Source organism: Lethenteron reissneri, chromosome 63 (assembly GCF_015708825.2).
Source record: "Lethenteron reissneri isolate LAM-NWPU_2019-01 chromosome 63, ASM1570882v1, whole genome shotgun sequence".
In the NCBI taxonomy this organism is placed as follows: Eukaryota; Metazoa; Chordata; class Hyperoartia; order Petromyzontiformes; family Petromyzontidae; genus Lethenteron; species Lethenteron reissneri.
The window spans coordinates 122210-147178 of NC_083841.1; the positions used below are offsets into that span (position 1 = coordinate 122210).

Consider the following 24969-nt stretch of genomic DNA (forward strand, 5'->3'; position numbering starts at 1 on the left):
GGAATGCGTTGTGATGTTGTCTCCCATGAGCCCCGTCGCCAACACCAGCTGCTTGGCCTGGTCATAGCACGAGAGCTACGCACGCGCACACACACCACAAGGACACACACACGCGGACACACACGCACGCACCACACACGCACACACACGCACACATACACACGCATACACACACACACACGCACCACACACACGCACGCACACACGCACACACGCCACACGCACACACACACGCACACACACACAGGGACGCAGGCACACACAGGGATGCAGACACGCACACACCCACCACACACACCGCACGCCACACACGCGCGCACACCACGCTCACACACACACAGGGACGCACACACGCACACACACACACAGGGCCATACACACACCTCCACACACACACAGCGCACACACACACACCACGACACACCACGCGCACACACACACACACAGAGACGATGATCCTCCAGCAATGGCCTTGACCAGACTGTTGGGGCAGGGACCTATGGAGGCCGGCACGACACGTGAGGGAGGTGGACCGAGTCAACAACAACGCCTGGACCACGCTTGTGTCTCCCCACAGATGCTGCAACAGAGTTCACCGAGGGCGGGCCGAGGATCGGTTCAAATAATCGCCGTTGTTATCGGTCGCGAGCGGGTAATCGAACTCGGGTCGCCGGCTTCGTAGGGCGGTGGCGCTAACCGCTACACTTCCGCTCCCCGTCCAGATACACGCGCACGCACGCACAGACGCACGCCGCAGAATCGCGGTAGCGGTAGTGGCCGTACCTGTCCCACCGTGACCAGCGCCCCGCGGCTCGCTGCCATCGTGGCGCCGTTGAACAGCTTCCTGATGCCCTCTGCCGGGGAGACGCGTGGGGGGACATGGAGACACGGGGTCAGACTTGGAGACGTGGGGGTATACGGAGACACAAGGACACGGGGGGGACACGTAGGGGACACTTGGGGCAACACAGAGACACGGGGTCAGGCGTAGGGACATTGGGGGTATACGGAGACACAAGGACACGGGGGGGGGGGGGACACAGAGACGTGGAGACACGTGGTCAGACGTGAAGACACGGGGTCAGACGTGAAGACAAGTATGGGAACACGGGGGACACGGGGACACGGGGTCACAAGACGCAGGGACAGGGGGAGGGCAAAACAAAGGCAAAGATCCCCAGTATAGCTTTAACAGGATATTGGGGCAAGTGCTGTTAGCGAGCACCCATGAAGGCCGGCACGCACATAATGGGGCGAGTAGCCAGCACCACGCTCGACCGCCTTTGTCTCCCCAGTGGCGATGTTTACACGCCGCACCAGGTACTCATTTGAGGCCGAGTCGACATAGAGGTAGGCCCAAGGACCGGTTCAGATAATCGTCACCGGTGTTGGCCGTGAGCGGGAATCGAACTCAACTGAGTACCTTGTGCGGACAAAGGCGGAGGGGGGCGTGGTGCTGGCCACCCCCGCCCCCCTTCGTGTACCATTCCGGCCTTCATAGGTGCTGCTCGCTAACAGCACTTGCCCCGACAGTCTGTTAAAGGCTATACACACGGGGGGATCTTTGTCTTTGTGCTTCACGCGTGGCATGGCGTGGCGTGCCGATCGGTGGCACCGTAGGGCTCACCTTCTTTGGCCACCCGGTACATGCCGTCGATGGCGTGCTTGTAGCTGTAGAGAGACACGCAGACGGCCAACACACGCACAGCCCGTTACCGACGGTTTGGGGCCGTGCTGATGCACTACGCGCCCCACTGGATACTCGTTTTGAGGCCGAGCCGACCTGGGGGGGGGGGGGGGGGGAGGCCCAGGGCTGGTTGTCGGCGGCCGTGAGGGGCGCGTCAACCGCAGCTCCCACCACGACAAAAGGGCACAGAAACGAAAACACTTCTCGCGCAGAGAGAGCGAGAGAGAGAGACAGAGCGGCGTTGTGAAACCTCGCACTGTTACACGGCGAGAGGAGAGCGCGGGGAGATGTGGGGGAACGGCTGTACTGGACGCTGCGTAACCTCGGCAATTAAAACCACATGGCTCCCACACGCCGTGCCGACGCCGACTGGACTCACGAGGCCAAACGTCGCCGCCACCACTGCCACCACCCCTGATACCACTACAACCGCCACCACCACCATCACCACCACTGCCACCCACTGATACCACTACAACCGCCATCGCCACCACCGCCACTACCACCACGATCACTGATACTACCACCACCGCCATCACCACCACTACCACCATTACCGCCACCCACTGATACCACTACCACCGCCATCGCCGCACCACCACCATCACCACCACCACCGCCGCCATCATCGTCACCCACCTGCCGACAGCGGCGTCGGTATCAGAAGGGGCCATGTGGTTGCTCATCACCGGCGAAGTCGCCGGGTTCGCCGCGCGCCGCGTTTCCACGAAGCTCCGCTCGCTCGGGGGGGTGGGGGGGGCGGGGGGGGGCGGGGGGGGGTGGGGAGGGACCACCCTCTGATTGGTCACCGACCTCTGACGGTCGGTTGACACACGAACGGACGCGGCGGGTAAATCGGGAGCCCACGCAGCGGGCGTCGTTTGTGCTTCTGGACGTCACTCCCATTTACGGACCGAGTTGTTTGTTGTTATCGGGAGGTCCAATGGCACGCAAGTGTCGCGTGTGCGGCTCAAACTCGTTGGGGTCGTGTGCATCGCCCCCCCCCCCCCCCCTACCCCCCCCCCCCCCCCCACTCGGCGTGTCGTAAGTCACCGCACAAAAGCCCGTGTGGTGAACGCAGACTCGGTTGCCGTGCGATAGGCGGCATCAACTTGATTCCTGCGGACATCTTCAAGGGGGGTTTAAAGCCTATTCATTATCGTTCGAAGCAACTCGGCACTGGAGAAAAGGTCCCCGCCCCCCCGCCCCCTCCCCCGTAGGAGAAGCTCCGAGCGGACCGCTATTAATGCCGGGACAGATTCGGTTAGGGGCACGGAAAACAACAACAACAGCAGCAGCAGCGGGCAGCAACAATCTAATCATTCGCGACACGCGATCGCGAGGTTCGCGGGCAATGGTCGTCACGTCGCGAAACGTGATCTCGCACCGACCGTCAAGAAATTGTATCGGGCCAAACCCATGGCAATAACTGCCGTGGGCTTTCGGCAATGGTGGCGGTGGTTGGTGGTGGGTGGTGGTGGTGGTGACGGTTCAGGTGGTGATGGTGATAGTGTTCTTAGGTTTTTTCCAGTAAAGTCACGTAGGTAAAACATTAAAATTAATAAAAGTAAAATAAAATAAAAAATCACGACGTTTCGGAGGCAACACAAGCTTCCATCTTCAGGTGGAACCGTCACACAGCCACGACAGCTGTATCAGCCTACGGGACTTTACCGAAAAAACCTAAGAATATGAATCCTTGCAGTCACGAAAGCTTCAAATCTAGAATGGTGATAGTGGTGAGAGTGGCGAGTATGATGGTGGTGGTCATGATAATGATCATGATGATCATGCTGGTATTGCTGATGATTACAATCGTGATGGTGATGAGGTGCTAGCCATGGTGGTGATGGCGATAATGCTGGCAGTGATCGTGGTGATTGTCACGGTGGTGGTGGTGGCAGCTAGCACTGTGCTTTAGCGTTGCACTGTGAGAGTGAGGGGTTGGTGGAACACCTCGGGATAGGCACGGACTGGTCACGCGCCATTGCAACCTCAAGAGCTTAATTATGAAAAATGAATAATGCCCCTACCCAGAAGGTCAAAGGTGGAGGAGGGGGGGGGTCAAGGGTCAGAGCTTACTTGCGTCGCTGGTCAAGTGGCAGTTTGATGTCATTCTGCATCCTGCAGATGCACACACAGACGCACACAGATACAGACAAAGGTCCCCCCCATGTAGCCTGCACAAGCTGCTGGGGCAAGTGCCTGTTCGCGACCAGCACCCATGAAGCCCAGGGAATGGTTAAGAAAATGCCCACCGATATTGGCCGTGAGTGGGAATCCGATTGGGGCCACCGTGTCTGCAGCACAGTGCGGTGACCACTGCACTACCGCTCCCCCATACACAGCCGAGTGAAACACCCCACCAACCTAATCACGCGCCCACCACCCTACTGTCACCCACTCACTCGCATCACCCACTCACTCAGCAACCTACTCTCCCACACATAAACTTCTCGCTCACCCAGTCACTCGCTCACCAACCTATTCGCTCACACACCACCCTACTCGATCACCCACTCACTCACTCGCTCACTCACTCACCAATCTACTCGCCCACGCACTCGCTCACCAACCTACTCACTCACCCACTCACTCACCAACCTATTTGCTCACCCACTCCCCTCGCTCACTCACTCACCAACCTACTAGCTCACCCACTCATTAAACCTCTCACTTACGAATTCACCCATTCACTCAGCCGCTCACCCCGCTTACTCACTCACCCACCGACCCACTCATTCATCCACTCCGCCGACATAACCAATCACTCACTCGCTCACACCACTCACGTCCTCCACCCACAAAACCACTCCTCCACTCAACCCCTCACCCGCTCGCCCACTCACTCGCTTGCTGACTCGCCCACTCACTCGATGAACCGCCAACTCGCCCCCTCGCTCACCCCGCGCCAGGGCTGTGGACTCACCGTACGTTCACCAAGTCAGCCGGCGTGCCGATGAGGCCCCCACTGAAGCCTGCAGTGCGGACACACGAGCCACAGCGGCAGGGCGAGCGAGAGGGTGAGTGAGTTTGGTGAGTGAGTGAGTGAGTGAATAAGTGAGTGAGAGGGTGGGTGAGTAAGTGAGCGAGCAGGTGAGCGAGAGGGTGAGTGAGTTTGGTGAGTGAGTGAGTGAGTGAATGAGTGAGTGAGAGGGTGGGTGAGTAAGTGAGCGAGCAGGTGAGCGAGAGGGTGAGTGAGTTTGGTGAGTGAGTTTGGTGAGTGAGCTAGCAAAGGAGTGGGCGAGCGAGTGGTTGGGTGAGTGAGTGGGTGTGTGGCTGTGTGTGTGGCTGTGTGAGTGGGTGGGTGAGTGGATGGGTGAGGGGGAAGTGGGTGAGTTTGGTGATTGGGGTGAGCGAGCGGATGAGTTGAGCGGGTGATCGGGAGGATGAGTTTAGCGAGTGGGTGGGTGAGCAGTTGAGTGGGAAGGTGAGTTTGGTGAGTGGGTGAGTGAGTGGGTGGGTGAGTTGAGCGAGTGGGTGGGTAAGCAGTTGAGTGGGAAGGTGAGTTTGGTGAGTGGGTGAGTGAGCAGTTGGGTGAGTTGAGGCGAGTGGGTGAGTTGAGCGAGTGGGTGGGTCAGCAGTTGAGTGGGAAGGTGAGTTTGGCGAGTGGGTGAGTGAGCAGGTGGGTGAGCGGGTGGGTGAGCGGGTGAGGGAGCGGACGAGTGAGTGACGGGTGAGTGAGCGGGCAGGCGAGTGAGTGAGTGAGCGAGTGAGCGGGTGGGTGACCGGGTAGGTGAGAGGGTAGGTGAGGCGGGTGGGGTGAGCAGGTAGGTGAGCGGTGAGGGAGTGGACGAGTGAGCGGGGCGGAAAGTGAGCGAGCGAGCGAGTGGGTGGGTGAGTGAGCGGCAGGCGAGTGAGTGAGCGAGCGAGTGAGCGGGTGGGTGAGCGGGTAGGTGAGGCGGGTGGGTGAGGCGGGTAGGTGAGCGCGGTGAGAGATGTGGACGAATGAGCGGGGCGGGTGAGTGAGCGGGCTGGAGCGAACGTGAGCGAGCGAGTGGGTGAGCGGGCGGGCGAGTGAGTGGGCGGGCGGATGAGTGGAGCGGGCTGGTGGCCGAGTGAGTGGGCAGGCGAGTGAGCGGGTGGGCGAGCGAGCGAGAGAGTGACGCGAGCGAAGCGAGTGAGCGGGTTGGCCGAGTTTGGCGAGTGGCGCTCTCACCCCCGAGGGCGCCGATGAACACCTTGGTGTGGAAGGGGGGGTTCCGACCGTCCCTCCCCACGAACTCGCGCGCTCGCTCGTAGATCGCGAACCTGGCCAGCGAGTAGGTGAGCTGCGCGCACAGAGACAAAGGTCCCCCGTGTAGCCTCAACGACTGTCGGGGCGAGTGCTGTTCCACGATCAGCGGGCCAAAATCAAGCCCGGCCGCCTTTGTCTCCCCATTGACTACGTTTTACCCACCGCACCAGGTACTCATTTGAGGCCGAATTCGACCTCGGGGGAAGCGCAGGGACCGGTTCAAATAATCATCCGCAATGTTGGCCGTGAGCGGGAATCGAACTCGTGCTACGAACCCGGTGACTCAGCTCCACTCCCGCTCCCCACAATAATGGACATGGGGGGAGGGGAGCGGTGGTGGTATAGTGGTTAGAACACACCACACTAAAACGAAACTAGTTTTTTGATTTTACCAAGGAAAAGCCCACTGAGCTATGTAGCTATTTTAAATCCTTTATATTAAGTTCACTTGCTTGCTTGCGCGCTTACGACCGTGCAAATCTTTCGGTCGTTTTCTAACCCACTTCCCGTGATCCAATCGAGCTGACATTTTGCACACAGACTCGTTGTGCGTCACAAGGCATTTTCGTGAAAATTTTCTTCCAAAATTTTACACTTTTTAGGAATTTTTTTTTATATTTAATTACCAATTGCTTAATGGTGGCAGGCAATCATCTGACCCATAGGTGGCAGCCATCTCAAGCCAGAGGACGAGAGGACTCTAGCCGCCACGCATATAAAGAATTTATAGTGAAAAACTTTGTTTTTACGGGTTAATTTTTTCAGAAGCGACCTGGCCACAAATGGCAACTCATCGAAGTGCCATTGTCATCGCGTGGAAATTTATCGCAGCCAAATACTGGACGCGTGACGTTGATTCTAAATGTGGAGGGGAAAAAACCGGAGGACCGGGAGAAAAACCCACGCGACCACGGAGAGAGAGACGCAAACTCCAAATATACAGCAGCAGGCGTCAGGGGTCGGGATCGAACCCACGACCTCCTGTACACCAGGCGAGGTAGCCAACATCTCCTAGCCACCGTGATGATGATGAGAGAGAGAGAGACACGCAAACTCCAAATATACAGCAGCAGGCGTCAGAGTCGGGATCGAACCCACGTCCTCCTGTACACCAGGCGAGGTAGCCAACATCTCGCACCACGCGGCTGAGCGTCCCCGTGCTCGCACGAAATCCCCGCGGGGCTAATCGCCGGCACTCCCTCTCTCCTCGGCCCGGTGCCCACAAACTTCCCCCCATCACAACCCCCCAACTCCACCACCAAACCACTTCATTAATTACGGACGCACGCCACAACCCTCCACAACCCCACCCCACCCCACACCACCCCCTTTGGCCGACAGCCAAGGGGGCGGTGGGGGGGGGGCCCCCCGTCACCGTCTCGCGACATCGGCGGTCGTGTTCCGGTGGCGGTCGCTTACGCAACGGTTACGCAACCGGCGGGGGTGGGCGTCACCCCGGCGCAGCGAGCCGGGGTTGATGGGCCACGTGCGGATGGGTAAGAACCCGCGCCGAGGGGGGGAGAGGGGGGAGGAGAGATGATGGGCAAAATGGGGGGCCGGGCGGGGAGGGGGGGGCGTGGGATGGCTATAGTTTGATCGGACGATTTGAAGGTCAGGATTCAAGGTCACGATCCGGGGTCACAATTCAGGGTCACGATTCAGGGTCACAATTCAGGGTCACGATTCAGGGTCACGATTCAGGGTCACGATCCGGGGTCACGATTCAGGGTCAGGATTCGGGGTCACGATTCGGGTTCACGATTTGGGGGTCACGATTCGGGGTCACGATTCGGGGTCACAATTAAGGAGTCACGATTCGGGGTCACGATCCGGGGTCACGATTCGGGGTCAATATTCAGGGTCACAATTCAGGGTCAAGATTCAGGGTCAAGGTTCAGGGTCAGGATTTGGGGTCGCGGCAGCGATGAGCTGATGGTACCTGGCGGCACAGCGATGCACTCAGTCCGTTGTAGAGAGCCAGCACGCCCTGCGTCCTCACCACGTGCACCGCCATGGAGCTCATGCGCATCCGCACCTCCTGCTGCGTCTGCAGGTGGACCTGGGGGCAACACCGGGTCAACCGCAGGGTCAACTGCTACTCACCCACAGGGTCAACCGCTACTCACCCACAGGGTCAATCGCTACTCACTCAGAGGGTCAACTGCTGGGTCAACCACTGGGTCAACCGCAGGGTCAACCGCTACTCACTCAGAGGGTCAAACGCAGGGTCAATCAATACTCACTCAGAGGGTCAACTGCTGGGTCAACCACTGGGTCAACCACAGGGTCAACCGCTACTCACTCAGAGGGTCAAACGCAGGGTCAATCGATACTCACTCAGAGGGTCAAACGCAGGGTCAACCGCAGGGTCAACCGCTACTCACCCAGAGGGTCAAACGCAGGGTCAATCGATACTCACCCACAGGGTCAAACGCAGGGTCAATCGATACTCACCCACAGGGTCAAACGCAGGGTCAATCGATACTCACCCACAGGGTCAAACGCAGGGTCAACCGCTACTCACCCAGAGGGTCAACCGGTACTCACCCAGAGGGTCAACCGCAGGGTCAAATGCTACTCAAACCCCCCCCTCCCCCCGTCTTACGAGAGAAACGGCGCACAGAAGCGGATATCACAGAGCTACCGCCAAGATTCCTTTGTTCAGCCTCCCACCCCCGCCCCCACCCCGCCCCCCACCCGCCCCCCCCACGCCCCCCACCCCGCCCCCCCACCCCGCCCCCCACGCCCCCCACCCCGCCCCCCACCCCGCCCCCCAACTCGCGTGGGGGGTTTTCTCCAGGCACTCCGGTTTCCTCCCCGCATCTCCAAATGCTCGTTCAACGGCGTTGGACAAACGACCCCAACGTAGGCCGACAGAGCTTGGGCAACTGTGGCTGCGCCGCCTTGAACACGCTTGCACGACGGTTTCCCGCGCGCCCCTTCCAATTTCACGAAAAGCGCGCCGCGTGGAGTTACAAACATTCGTAATACTCATATTCTTGGTTCGCTCGGTAAAGTCGCGTAAATAGAAAATAAAAAAATAAAAAAACCACGACGTTTCAATCGCGGCACAAGCGGCCTTCATCAGGCCGCTTGTGTCGTGATCGAAACGTCGCGTTTTTTTCCCCTTTTAGTTTAGTTTTCTATTTACGTCACTTTTACCGAAAGAACCAAGAATATGAATTCCTGCAGTCACGAAAGCTTTAAGTCAAGGTGTGCGCTTACTTATTTATTCATTCTGAAGACGGTTTGCGCGGGGGTGGGGGACGGTCTGGCGGGGATTCCTGGGCAACGGAGCACTCATCACGTCCCTGTGAAGAAGCTCAACACTCAGTGCCAGCGCCACTAGCACCACACCACCCCTACCATCCACACCACCCCTACCACCACACTACCCCTACCACCACACCACCCCTACCACCACACTACCCCTACCACCACACCACCCCTGCCATCATACCACCCCTACCACCACACTACCCCTACCACCACACCACCCCTGCCATCATACCACCCCTACCACCACACCACCCCTACCATCCACACCACCCCTGCCATCCACACCACCCCTGCCACCACACCGGCCCTATCATCGCACCGCTTCTACCATCACACCACCCCTACCATCACACCACCCCTACCATCGCACCACCCCTACCATCGCACCACCCCTACCACCGCACCACCCCTACCATCGCACCGCTTCTACCACCACACCACCCCTACCATCACACCACCCCCTACCATCGCACCACCCCTACCATCCACTCCACCCCTACCATCCACTCCACCCCTACCACCACACCACCCCTACCATCCACACCACCCCTACCATCACACCATCCCTACCATCACACCACCCCTACCATCACACCACCCCTGCCACCGCATCACCCCTACCATCCGCACCACCCCTACCATCACACCATCCCTACCATCCACACCACCCCTACCACCACACCACCCCTACCACCACACCACCCCTACCACCACACCACCCCTACCATCCGCACCACCCCTACCACCGAACCACCCCTACCACCACACCACCCCTACCATCCGCACCACCCCTACCACCACACCACCCCTACCACCACACCACCCCTACCACCACACCACCCCTACCACCACACCACCCCTACCATCACACCATCCCTACCATCACACCATCCCTACCATCACACCACCCCTACCATCCGCACCACCCCTACCATCACACCACCCCTACCACTCACACCACCCCTACCACTCACACCACCCCTACCATCCGCACCACCCCTACCACCGAACCACCCCTACCACCGCACCACCCCTACCACCGCACCACCCCTACCATCACACCACCCCTACCATCCACACCACCCCTACCATCGCACCACCCCTACCACCGCACCACCCCTACCATCGCACCACCCCTACCACCGCACCACCCCTACCATCACACCACCCTACCATCCACACCACCCCTACCACCCACACCACCCCTACCACTCACACCACCCCTACCACTCACACCACCCCTACCACTCACACCACCCCTACCACTCACACCACCCCTACCACCCACACCACCCCTACCACCGCACCACCCCTACCACCGCACCACCCCTACCATCCACACCACCCCTACCATCCACACCACCCCTACCATCCACACCACCCCTACCACCCACACCACCCCTACCATCCACAACCACCCCTACCATCCACACCACCCCTACCATCCACACCACCCCTACCACCCACACCACCCCTACCATCACACCACCCCTACCATCCACACCACCCCTACCACCCACACCACCCCTGCCACCGCACCACCCCTACCACCGCACCACCCCTACCATCCACACCACCCCTACCACTCACACCACCCCTACCACTCACACCACCCCTACCACTCACACCACCCCTACCACCGCACCACCCCTACCACCGCACCACCCCTACCATCCACACCACCCCTACCATCACACCACCCCTACCATCCGCACCACCCCTACCATCACACCACCCCTACCATCACACCACCCCTACCACCCGCACCACCTCTACCATCCGCACCACCCCTACCACCGAACCACCCCTACCACCACACCACCCCTACCACCGCACACCCCTACCATCACACCACCCCTACCATCCACACCACCCCTACCATCGCACCACCCCTACCACCACACCACCCCTACCATCACACCATCCCTACCATCCACACCACCCCTACCACCCACACCACCCCTACCATCCACACCACCCCTACCACCGCACCACCCCTACAACCGCACCACCCCTACCATCCACACCACCGCTACCATCCACACCACCCCTACCACCCACACCACCCCTACCACCGCACCACCCCTACCACCGCACCACCCCTACCACCACACCACCCCTACCATCCACACCACCCCTACCACCGCACCACCCCTACCATCCACACCACCCCTACCATTCACACCACCCCTACCACCACACCGCCCCTGCCATCGCTCCGCTAACAGCAGAGCCTCGCCCAGGCAGAAGGCTCATTTCACAATGGCCCTTGACCAGATGGCGTGGAATGCGCCCAGTCTGGTCCCCATCTGAAAAGCTCCCCAGCAGCAGTGACGCCGTGCCGGGCTGAGAGCGGGGGGCCCACGCCGAGTGTAGCAGGAGGCAACGCAACCACAATCAACAGCTGGACACAGACCTGTTCTTCACCTGAGGACGGCTGCTTGCGTGTGGCCGAAACGTCGTGAGAATTATTTTATCATGTTGTATTTTTATTATTTTATCACTTCCCTTCTACGTGACTTTACCGAAAGAACCAAGAAGCTGGACATGCATTGCTAAGCTCCCCCACTCCCCCCCCCCCTGCCAAAAGATCCCCCGTGTAGCATTAACAGATTGTTGGGGCGAATCGTCCGATCGCCACGGCACACGAGGGGGTGGGTGGCCGGCACCGCGCTGTGGGTCACACTCAAAGCTTCACGCAGATTTATTAAATGATTTATTGCTGTCCGCACGCCGGTGGCTTAGTGTGCTTGGCAAGGAGCCTGTACACTCGATGAGTGAGCCACTGACTCACATAGAGACCCACAGACTCACATAGAGACCAACAGACTCACATAGAGACCCACTGACTCACATAGAGACCCACTGACTCACATAGAGACCCACAGACTCACATAGAGACCCACTGACTCACATAGAGACCCACATACTCACACAGAGACCCACTGACTCACACAGAGACCCACAGATTCACATAGAGACCAACAAACTCACGTGGAGACCCACAGACTCACATACAGACCCACAGACTCACATAGCGACCCGCAGACTCACATAGACACCCACAGACTCACATAGAGACCCACAGCCTCACACAGAGACCCACAGACTCACAGAGGCCCTCAGACCCACAGAGACCCGCAGACTCACAAGACAGACCCCCACAGAGACTGCCAGGTTCATAGCGAGAACCCAAGACTCACAGAGAGACCCCAAGACTCACAGAAAGGACCCCAGATCCAGAGAAACCCTCAGGTTTACACACCCCAAGACCCACAAAGACCCCCAGACTCAGCCAGACCCCCAGAGACAGACCCCCAGACCCACAGAGAAACCCCTCCAGACTCACAGATCCCCAAACCTTTGGGGGGGTCAAGGGTCGGCATCGGCTGACGAATCAGCAGTCGGCGCTTGCCGTCGCGCGGTTTGAATGCCTCCACCAAAATCCAACCCCGGGAGAGGGGACTGCCCGACTTTGGGAGGGAGTCAGTGATCGATTTCTAAAATCGATCGTCTGCGCCCTCGCGGTCAGAGGTCAACGCGTGGGATCCCTCCGCGAAGCGGAGAAAGTTTGCACAGTCGTTGAACGGATGATAAAGACGCGACTTTTTCCCCGTGCGAGCTGGCACGTTCCCACAGTGGCACGGTGGCGGCGGCAGCAGCGTCGTGGTGCGTGGGCGATGAATGTCAGAGGCACGCGGTCGAACGGGAGGGCACGTCGAGTGGGGTCACGCGAGGGTGGGATAGTGTCACCGAATAGAGAAACATCACTAGATTCATTTTACCATGGGAAGGTGCCACTGAGCTGCGGTACGGGTCTTTTTAAATCCTTTATATTAAGTTCGCTTGCTTGCTTGCTTGCGTGCTTGCTTACGACGGTGCAAATCTTTCGGTCGTTTTTTAACCCACTTCCCGTGATCCAATCGATCTGACATTTTCCACACAGACTCGTTGTGCGTGACAATTAATTTTCGTGAAATTTTTTTTCCAAAATTTTACACTTTTTAGGGGAAAAAAATGTATTGCCAATTGCTTAATGCTGGCAGACAATCATCTGACCCATAGGTGGCAGCCATCTCAAGCCAGAGGACGAGAGGACTCTAGCCGCCACGCATATAAAGGATTTAGAGTGAAAATCTTTGTTTTTACGGGTTAATTTTTTAATCCTTTATATTAAGTTCACTTGCTTGCTTGCTTGCTTACGACCGTGCAAATCTTTCGGTCGTTTTTTAACCCACTTCTCGTGATCCAATTGAGCTGACATTTTGCACACAGACTCGTTGTGCGTGACAATGAATGTTCGTGAAAATTTTTTTCCAAAATTTTACACTTTTTAGGACAAAAATATTATATTTAATTACCAATTGCTTAATGGTGCCATGCAATCATCTGACCCATAGGTGGCAGCCATCTCAAGCCAGAGGACGAGAGGACTCTAGCCGCCACGCATATAAACGATTTATAGTGAAAAACTTTGTTTTTACGGGTTAATTTTTTCAGAAGTGACCTTGGACTATCGCAAATGATTGCTCAGCGCAGGGGCTTATCATTACGTGAATATTTATCGCGGTCAAACAGCTCTGAACGCGCCGTGTTGATTCTCAATGCGGAGGGGAAAATGCGGAGGGACGCTGAGAAAAATCCACACGACCACGGGGAGAGAGAGGGCGAGAGAGACGCAGACTCCAAATATACAGCGGGCGTCAGGGTCGGTATTGAACCCACAACCTCCTGTAAACCAGACCAGGTAGTCAAGATCTCGCCAACGTGGCACACGTAGATACCCACAGACTCACACAGAGACCCATAGACTCACACAGAGACCCATAGACTCGCACAGAGACCCATAGACTCGCACAGAGACCCATAGACTCACACAGAGACCCATAGACTCACACAGAGACCCATAAACTCACACAGAGACCCATAAACTCACACAGAGACCCATAAACTCACACAGAGACCCATAAACTCACACAGAGACCCATAAACTCGCACAGAGACCCATAGACTCACACAGAGACCCATAGACTCACACAGAGACCCATAAACTCACACAGAGACACATAGACTCACACAGAGACCCATAAACTCACACAGAGACACATAGACTCACACAGAGAACCCATAGACTCACATAGAGACCCTTGGGGTCACGTGGTTAGCAAGGGCTCTGGTGCAATCAATTAAATGGGGACCCCCCCTGTCCATTACCGCCCTACGCCCCGCCCCCTCCAATGTCACGTGCGGGCCCGTTGCAGCATCCCCGGCTGCGTGCTCACGAGTTCCACCACCGACCGGGCCACAGGGTGGCTGGGAGAGGCTCACAGCAGAGGTCGCAAACGGGTTTGATTCCTTACCCGTACCCGGCCGCACCAGGGTCGCAATCGGGTACCTGTACCCTACCCGTACCCGGCCGGGTAGGGTACGGGTACCCGATTGCGCGGGTGGGTTGATTCTAGGAACTTGAATTGTGAGCAGAGACAAGACGTTGGGAAATGAGTGACAAACGGTGACTCGCCAGTGACTCACGGTCTACCCGTACCCGGCCGCACCAGGGTCGCAAACGGGTACCCGTACCCGGCCAGCCGGGTATCGGGTAGGGTACGTGTATTGGGTACCCGATTGCGACCTCTGGCTCACGCTGACAGGTGAACTCCCATGACCCCCCACCTGGCCTTCCCCCACCGCCCCACTCCCTCCCTCCCTGCGCCCTGGGGACGCCTCACCTGGGCTCACCTGTACCGGTGCAATCCGGGATCTACAAATACCCGGCAGTGCGAGATATTCCGCACACTCACGCTGCCGTCAGCACGCTCACCTGAGGCTCACCTATAGGCTCACCTGGGGCACACGTGGAGCTCACTAGAAGGTCACGTGGGGGTCACGTGGGGGTCACGTGGAGGTCACGTGGGGCTCACGTGGGGGTCACTAGGGGCTCACGTGGGGCTCACGTGGGGTTCACTTGGGGTTCATGTGGGGTTCACGTGGGGTCACGTGGGGGTCACGTGGAGGTCACGTGGGGTTCACGTGGGGCTCACTAGGGGGTCACGTGGGGGTTACGTGGGGGTCACGTGGGACTCACATGGGGGTCACGTGGGGGTCACGTGGAGGTCACGTGGGGTTCACGTGGGGTTCACGTGGGGTTCACGTGGGGGTCACGTGGGGGTCAAGTGGGGCTCACGTGGATCTCACGTGGGGCTCTTCGTCAAAGTGCAGCCCCACTACCAGCTCCATCGTAGTTACCCCTTTGCAAGATAACTGATGCGTCGCGAGTGAAATACAAGGTGCTACACACACATGTTGACACTTACATGGCACTATCGTTTTCAATGGCAAAATAACGGATAATACACCGTAACATAACAAATGTTACGTTAATAGCTTCAAAAAATTTTCGATTTAAAGCTTTCGTGACTGCAGGGAATCATCTTCTTGGTTCTTTCGGTAAAGTCACGTAGAAGGGAAATAATAAAATAATAAAAATAAAACAATCAAATAATTCTCACGACGTTTCGGCCACAACGCAAGCAGCCGGCTTCAGGTGAAGAACAGGTCTGTCGGAAAGACAGCTGTCTTTCCGACACTTGTTCGCAATTGTTGTCAACGTGTGCCTGGAATCTTCTCCAGGTGGTCTCCAGAGCCTGGAGGCAGCCACATTTATCGTGGTATCGTTGCAAATTCTCAGACTGTGTTCACATTTTTTTGAAGCGCCCTGTAAATATCCCAGGAAGCGCGGGGTGCTACGAGAAAGGATTGGTCGCGAAAATTAATTTCAACCGCGTTTTAAATAAGTGCCGTTGTTACTTTTTGGTTCTTTCGGTAAAGTCACGTAGCAAGAAAATAAATTAAATAATAGCATATGACGTGTCGATTGCAACACAAGCAATCGTCGTCATCATCATCAGGTACGAATGAATGAGAAAAAACAAACCTAGTAAACCATTGGAACCTCATTTGCCAGTAAAAAGTATGACTGTCAGAACTGTCAGTTTTGTTGCCAGATGAAAGGGTAAAAAAAAACAATTATCAAACATAGTAAACTTAGAAATATAATGCAATACAACACAGAGAGTTGGCTAACATCACAGTCAACACCCTACCTGGTTGATTACGTGCTTCCAAAGATCGCTAAACTTGAGAGAGAGACACAAAACACAGACACGGGCATTCGTACCTAATGACGGACTGCTTGTGTGTTGCAATCGAAACGTCGTATTCTATAATTTAATTTGTTTTCTTTCTACGTGACTTTACAACGAAAGCTCCAAATCAAGTGCCGTTGCTCTTTCATCCACTCTTGTTGAAAAACAAATCTCATGGGGGGGCCCCAACTCATAGCTTCGGCCACCAAAGAGATGGGTGGGTGGGGGGGTGCGGCAAGCCCCCACCCCCACGCTCATCACGCTACTGACCACGATCTATTCCCGGGGAGGGAGATACGGAGGTGGGGGATCAATAACCGATTCTGAAAACGATCAGCGGCCAGAGAGATTAACCCGCGGGATCCCTCCGCGCGCGTAGAGAACGCTCACGAAAATTACTGGAACGCATGACAACGAGCACGCGACTTTGCCCCGTGGCGGAGTTGGCACGATCTTCCTACAGTGGCATGATGGCAACAGAGGCGGGGGGTAGCAGCGGGCGCGCGGCGTGTGTGGCGTGACGATAGCCTGGCGGCACGCGGTCCAACCCAAGAGACGCGGAGTTCACACCAAGATTTGAAGCTTTCGTGGCTGCAAGGATTCATATTCTTAGGTCTTTCGGTAAAGTCACGTAGGTAAAAAAATGAAATTAAAATTAATAAAAAGCCAGATTTGCTGCTGCAGCAAATCTGGCTGTGACGGTCCCACATGATGACGGAGACTTGTGTTGCCTCCGAAACGTTGTGAGTTTATTATTTTATTTTTATTAATTTTAATTTCATTTTTTTACCTACGTGACTTTACCGAAAGAACTACGAGTATGAATTCACACCAAGACCCTCGCCCCGTACGGCATGCACAGGCTGGAGGGGGCAAGTGCTGTTAGTGTACGCACGAAAGGCAGCCTCAACAGAAAGTTGCTCTTAGCGAGTGGCAGCGCCTATGAAGGCCGGCACGGCACACGAGGGGGTGGGTGGCCAGCACCACGCCCGGCCAAATTTGTCGTCACTGATGTTGGCCGTGAGCGGGAATCGAACTCGGTTCGCCTGGTGAGTAGGGCAGCGGAGCTAAACCACTACCCCTATCGCTACCCACACTGGCAAACAGACGCGGTTAGCACAAGAAAGTGCAAGCAAAATCAACATCTGGCAATTAATAACTTTTACCAGCACCACCATACTCCCCAACGACCCCGCCTATAGCCTTAACAAACATCTAGAAATTAATAACTTTTACCAGCACCACTATACCCCCCCCCCCTAACGACCCCCCCCTAGAGCCTTAAAAAACATCTAGAAATTAATCACTTTTACCAGCACCACCATACCCCCCAACGATCCCCCGTATAGCCTTAACAAACATCTAGAAATCAATAACTTTCACCAGCACCACCATACCTCCCCCAACGATCCCCCGTATAGCCTTAAAAAACATCTGGAAATTAATAACTTTTATCCAGCAGCACCATACCCCCCAACGATCCCCCGTATAGACTTAAAAAACATCTGGAAATTAATAACTTTTATCCAGCACCACCATACCCCCCAACGATCCCCCGTATAGCCTTAAAAAACATCTGGAAATTAATAACTTTTACCAGCACCACCATACCCCCCCCCCCAACGATCCCCCGTATAGCCTTGCAAGTGCTGTTAGCGAGCACCTATGACGGCCGGAACGGCACACGAGGGGGGGTGGGTGGCCAGCACCACGCCCGACCGCCTTTGTCTCCCCAGTGGCGATGTTTGCATACCGCACCAGGTACTCCTTTGAGGCTGAGTCGACCTAGGGGAGGCTCAGGACCGGTTCAAATAATCGCCACCGGTGTTGTGCCGTGAGTGGGAATCGAACTCGGGTCAACGGGTTTGTAGCTACACGCGCTAACCACTACACTACCGCTCCCCACACACACAGGGACGCAACTTGCTGCACTTTAGCCGCCCGGCGTTCCGCTCGTTGTTGTGAGCGTCGCTTCTCTGCCCTCCGTTGTGCTTCCAACTGCCCAGTAGCAGCTCACACAAGGACACACACACAGATAGAACACACACACAGACACACATAGACACACACAGGTGGAACACACACACAAGGACACACACAACCAGGTGGATCACACACACACAGGTGGAACACACAAGGACACACACAGATGGAACACACACACACAAGGACACACGTACAGGGGAAACACACAGATGCACACACACACAGGTAGAACTCTCATTAGGGACACACACACTCTGGACACACACACACACACTGGACACACACACACACACGAGACACACACACGAGACACACACACACACTCTGGACACACACACACGAGGGGGACACTCTGGACAATGCGGCCCACCAAAGCAGCCGTCTCCGACACAAGGACACAACAACAAGCAGCGGGTCAATGCGGGGGAGGTCAGCTGAGGTCAGCTGTCAGAGGCAGCGGTGTTTGCGTGAACACGGCCGTGTTTACATTCACAGGCAGCCTTGAATACGGCACTCACAGATACAGGAGACACACCACTCACAGATACAGGAGACACACCACTCACAGATACAGGAGACACACCACTCACAGATACAGGAGACACACCACTCACAGATACAGGAGAGACACCACTCATAGATACAGGAGACACACCACTCACAGATACAGGAGACACACCACTCATAGATACAGGAGACACACCACTCATAGATACAGGAGACACACCACTCACAGATACAGGAGACACACCACTCATAGATACAGGAGACACGCCACTCATAGATACAGGAGACACGCCACTCACAGATACAGGAGACACACCAATCATAGATACAGGAGACACACCACTCATCCATACAGGAGACACACCACTCATCCATACAGGAGACACACCACTCATAGATACAGGAGACACACCACTCATAGATACAGGAGACACACCACTCATAGATACAGGAGACACACCACTCACAGATACAGGAGACACCACTCATAGATACAGGAGACACGCCACTCACAGATACAGGAGACACACCACTCATAGATACAGGAGACACACCACTCATCCATACAGGAGACACACCACTCACAGATACAGGAGACACACCACTCACAGATACAGGAGACACACCACTCATCCATACAGGAGACACACCACTCACAGATACAGGAGACACACCACTCATAGATACAGGAGACACACCACTCATCCGTACAGGAGACACACCACTCACAGATACAGGAGACACACCACTCACAGATACAGGAGACACACCACTCACAGATACAGGAGACACACCACTCACAGATACAGGAGACACACCACTCACAGATACAGGAGACACACCACTCATAGATACAGGAGACACACCACTCACAGATACAGGAGACACACCACTCACAGATACAGGAGACACACCACTCATAGATACAGGAGACACACCACTCACAGATACAGGAGACACACCACTCACAGATACAGGAGACACACCACTCACATATACAGGAGACACACCACTCATAGATACAGAAGACACACCACTCACAGATACAGGAAACACACCACTCACAGATACAGGAGACACACCACTCACATATACAGGAGACACACCACTCACAGATACAGGAGACACACCACTCACATATACAGGAGACACGCCACTCATAGATACAGGAGACACACCACTCACAGATACAGGAGACACACCACTCATCCATACAGGAGACACACCACTCATAGATACAGGAGACACACCACTCACAGATACAGGAGACACGCCACTCATAGATACAGGAGACACACCACTCATCCATACAGGAGACACACCACTCACAGATACAGGAGACACACCACTCACAGATACAGGAGACACACCACTCATAGATACAGGAGACACACCACTCACAGATACAGGAGACACACCACTCACAGATACAGGAGACACACCACTCACAGATACAGGAGACACACCACTCATAGATACAGGAGACACACCACTCATAGATACAGGAGACACACCACTCACAGATACAGGAGACACACCACTCATCCATACAGGAGACACACCACTCACATATACAGGAGACACACCACTCACAGATACAGGAGACACACCACTCATCCATACAGGAGACACACCACTCATAGATACAGGAGACACACCACTCACAGATACAGGAAACACACCACTCACAGATACAGGAGACACACCACTCATAGATACAGGAGACACACCACTCATAGATACAGGAGACACACCACTCATAGATACAGGAGACACACCACTCATAGATACAGGAGACACACCACTCATAGATACAGGAGACACACCACTCATAGATACAGGAGACACACCACTCATAGATACAGGAGACACACCACTCATAGATACAGGAGACACACCACTCACAGGAACACCACCACTCACAGATCAGGAGACACACCACTCATAGATACAGGAGACACACCACTCACAGATACAGGAGAAACACCACTCACAGATACAGGAGACACACCACTCATAGATACAGGAGACACACCACTCATAGATACAGGAGACACACCACTCATAGATACAGGAGACACACCACTCATAGATACAGGAGACACACCACTCATAGATACAGGAGACACACCACTCATAGATACAGGAGACACACCACTCACAGATACAGGAGACACACCACTCATAGATACAGGAGACACACCACTCATAGATACAGGAGACACACCACTCATAGATACAGGAGACACACCACTCACAGATACAGGAGACACACCACTCATAGATACAGGAGACACACCACTCACAGATACAGGAGACACACCACTCACAGATACAGGAGACACACCACTCACAGATACAGGAGACACACCACTCACAGATACAGGAGACACGCCACTCATAGATACAGGAGACACACCACTCACAGATACAGGAGACACACCACTCATCCATACAGGAGACACACCACTCACAGACACAAGAGACAAACCACTCACACATACAAGACACCCACCACTCATTCATACAGGACACCCAACACTCACTCATGCAGGACACCCATCACTTACTAATACAGGACACCCATCACTCACTCATACAGAACACCCACCACTCATTCATACAGGACACCCAACACTTACTAATACATGACACCCACCACTCATTCATACAGGACACCCAACACTCACTCATACAGGACACCCAGTACCCATACATACAGGACACCCAGCTCTCAAAGATACAGGGGACACCACTCATTCATAGATGACACCCAGTACCCATTCATACAGGACACCCAACACTTACTAATACATGACACCCGGCACTCATTCATACAGAACACCCAACACTCATCCATACAGGACACCCAACACTCATTCATACAGGACACCCAACACTCATTCATACAGGACACCCAACACTCATTCATACAGGACACCCAACACTCATTCATACAGGACACCGAGCATTTACTCATACAGGTCACCCGGCACTCATTCATACAGGAGACACACCACTCACATATACAGAAGACACACCACTCATTCATACAGGACACCCAACACTTACTAATACATGACACCCGGCACTCATTCATACAGAACACCCAACACTCATCCATACAGGACACCCAACACTCATTCATACAGGACACCCAACACTCATTCATACAGGACACCCAACACTCATTCATACAGGACACCCAACACTCATTCATACAGGACACCGAGCATTTACTCATACAGGTCACCCGGCACTCATTCATACAGGAGACACACCACTCACATATACAGGAGACACACCACTCATTCATACAGGACACCCAACACCATGAGATAGGACGGTCCCACCAGACAGGACACCCTGGCACGCTGCTGGACAGGAACGTCGGACAACACACCCACGCGACTCGAGGGTTGGGGGTAGGTGGGGGGGTCACCCCCATCACTCAACATCATCATCGTGCGTTTGCAGAGTCACGGTGATGCGAGATGCAGCTGCGGCTGTATCAGCTGCGGAATCTTAAGCTGCTGCTGCTGCAGCTGCCGCATCCGCATTGTTTCAAGTTTCAAGTTCATGTATTAGGTATATAGCCCTGTGAGCCATTCGGCTCTTGCATCGGGTGCAACCGCAACAAACAAAGACGCTGTCTCCCCGACAGACCTGGTCTTCACCTGAGGACGGCTGCTTGCGTTGTGGCCGAAACGTCGTGAGAATTATTTTATTGTTTTATTTTTATTATTTTATTACGTTTTATTTTTATTATTTTATTATGTTTAATTTTTCTTATTTTATTATGTTTTACTTTTTATATTTTATTATGTTTTCTTTTTATTATTTTATTACTTCCCTTCTACGTGACTTTAACGAAAGAACCAAGAAGAAGAAAAAAACAAAAACATGAACAAGAAAACTACGCGCAAACTGAAAATCCAAGAAAAGACAGCTAAATATTGCAGAAAAAGCACCGTACAGGCGTACACCAACCCTGTGTCCGCGTGCCGGGGGGGGGGGGGGGGCTCACCTTGATCAGGTCCAGGGGGTGCGTGCAGCAGGCCGCGCCCGCAGAGGCGAGACCCCCAAAATACCAGCGAGACACGCGCCTCGAGTCGCCCCCCATTACGAGATGCCGCTGATGCTGCTTGTACTGATGCTGATGCTGCTGCTGCTTGTGCTGATGCTGATGCTTGTGCTGATGGTGCTTGTGCTGCTGCTTGTGCTGATGCTGCTGCTGCTCGTGCTGATGCTGATGCTTGTGCTGATGCTGCTTGTGCTGCTGCTTGTGTTGATGCTGCTGATGATGCTGCTTGTGCTGATGCTGTTACTAGTGCTGGTTCTGCTGTAGATGATGCTGCTACTTGCTAGTGCTGCTGCTGCTCGTGCTGATGCTGCTGCTGATGCTTGTGCTGATTCTGCTGCTGCTGATGCCTCGTCTGCTGATGCTGCTAGTGTTGATTCTGCTGTGGCTTCTGCTGCTAGTACTGGTTCTGCTGCTGCTCGTTCTGATGCCGCGTCTGCTGCTGATGCTGCTGCTGCTATTGCTGACACTACTGCTAGTGCTGATACTGCTGCTAGTGCTGATACTGCTGCTAGTGCTGATACTGCTGCTAGTGCTGATGCTGCTGTGGCTGCTGATGCTGCTGCTGCTGCCGCTGCTATTACTGACGCTGCTGCTACTGCTGCTTGCTTGAAAGTGCTTCTTGCCGCCGCGTGTTACTGCTGCTGCTACGCGCACTGCTGCCTCTAATGCCCTCGCCGCTGACGATGCGAGTGATGACTTTCTTTAAACTCCCGCTGTTACGACTGGCGTGCACTCTCTCACGCCTCCTCCGCCTCGCTCGCTCGCTCACCACTACCAGCAGCACCGCTCTTGCTGCTGCTACTGCTGCTACTACTGCTGCTGCTGATGACCGGATACTGACAGAGAGACGCGCTCTGACCGCTGCCAAAAAGAGCGAGGAGAGGAGGAGGAGGAGCCGTCGAACCGAGCCAGCGGGAGCGGGGCGACACCCACCGCCACACCTCTCTCTCTCCTCTCTCTCCCACCCCCCTCCTCCTCCTCCTATATAATGTCCTCTCTTCTCTCCCCTGTCCTCCCCTGCCCTCTCTCCTCCCCTCTCTCCTGCCCTATTTCCTCCCTCTCCCCTCTCTCCTCCCCTCTCTCCTGCCCTCTCTCCTCCCCACAATCATCCGCTCACTCTCTCGGCGCGCTCACGCTGAGAGGCGGGGCCACGTGGCCGTGCGGTGCCACGTGGTCCCCGCCTCCTCGCTACTTCCTGGTCACGTGCCGTCACGTGACGGGGAAAATGCCCCTAACCCCCCCCTCTCTCCCGCTGGGCACGATCAGCTGTGCGTGACGTCACGCCGGGTGGCGTGGGGGGCGGGGCGACCTCGCCTGTCACTCAAGAGCCCTGCGATTATGCCGCTGTCGATTATTTAGAGTTACGATTCGATGAGTCGATTATGGCGGGCAAGGATTCTATTTTCTTCTTGGTTCTTTCGGTAAAGTCACGTAGAATGGAAATAATAAAATAATGAAAGTAAAACATTATTTTCTTATATTACAATATTATTTGATTATTTTTATTTTAGAAAAATTATTTTATTATTTCCATTCTACGTGACTTTACCGAAAGAACAAAGAAGATGAATCCCTGCAGTCACGAAAGCTTTAAATCGAAACGAATCTATTGTTCGATTATTGGTGAAGCGATCGTTCGGAATAACGATTCCGGGATAAGAGATTGGTTATAACACGATCGATTCAATTGGTCGATTTATTATGGGCGACAGGGTTCGATTAATCGATTATCGGTGGCGCTATAATTGAAGGGGCAAGATTCGATTAATTGATTGGTTGCAGCCCGATCGTTGCGAGTCGATTAATACTGGGAATGATCAGTTTAAGTCGGGGTCACAAACCTGTCAACCCATAGGGGCCGTCCATAAATGACGTCACGCGATTTTAGACGATTTTTGACCCCCCCCCTCGTCTCACGACGTCACAAAAAGTCAGACCCCCCCCTTAAATATGACGTCACAAAGCTCTGCCCCACCCCCCCAAAACCATATTTCCATTTTGAAACTAAAACATGCTTCAAATCGCTTTAAGCTATCGTCATTGT

General features: G+C 54.8%; 1 protein-coding gene across 1 annotated transcript in view; it reads right to left on the reverse strand.

Annotated features, from left to right (window-relative positions):
• Window positions 1-23927, reverse strand: part of LOC133358787 (mitochondrial dicarboxylate carrier-like) — a 57072-nt gene extending 33145 nt beyond the window's left edge. Inside the window, exons 1-8 of the mRNA XM_061577236.1 lie at window positions 22869-23927; window positions 7864-7983; window positions 5847-5958; window positions 4617-4665; window positions 3770-3811; window positions 1628-1671; window positions 784-854; window positions 8-75 (exon numbers count right to left, since the gene is read on the reverse strand). Coding sequence (XP_061433220.1) covers window positions 8-75; window positions 784-854; window positions 1628-1671; window positions 3770-3811; window positions 4617-4665; window positions 5847-5958; window positions 7864-7983; window positions 22869-22964 — 602 coding nt within the window. The 5' untranslated portion in view covers window positions 22965-23927. The remainder of the gene's footprint in view (window positions 1-7; window positions 76-783; window positions 855-1627; window positions 1672-3769; window positions 3812-4616; window positions 4666-5846; window positions 5959-7863; window positions 7984-22868) is intronic.
• Window positions 23928-24969: the final 1042 nt, after the last annotated feature.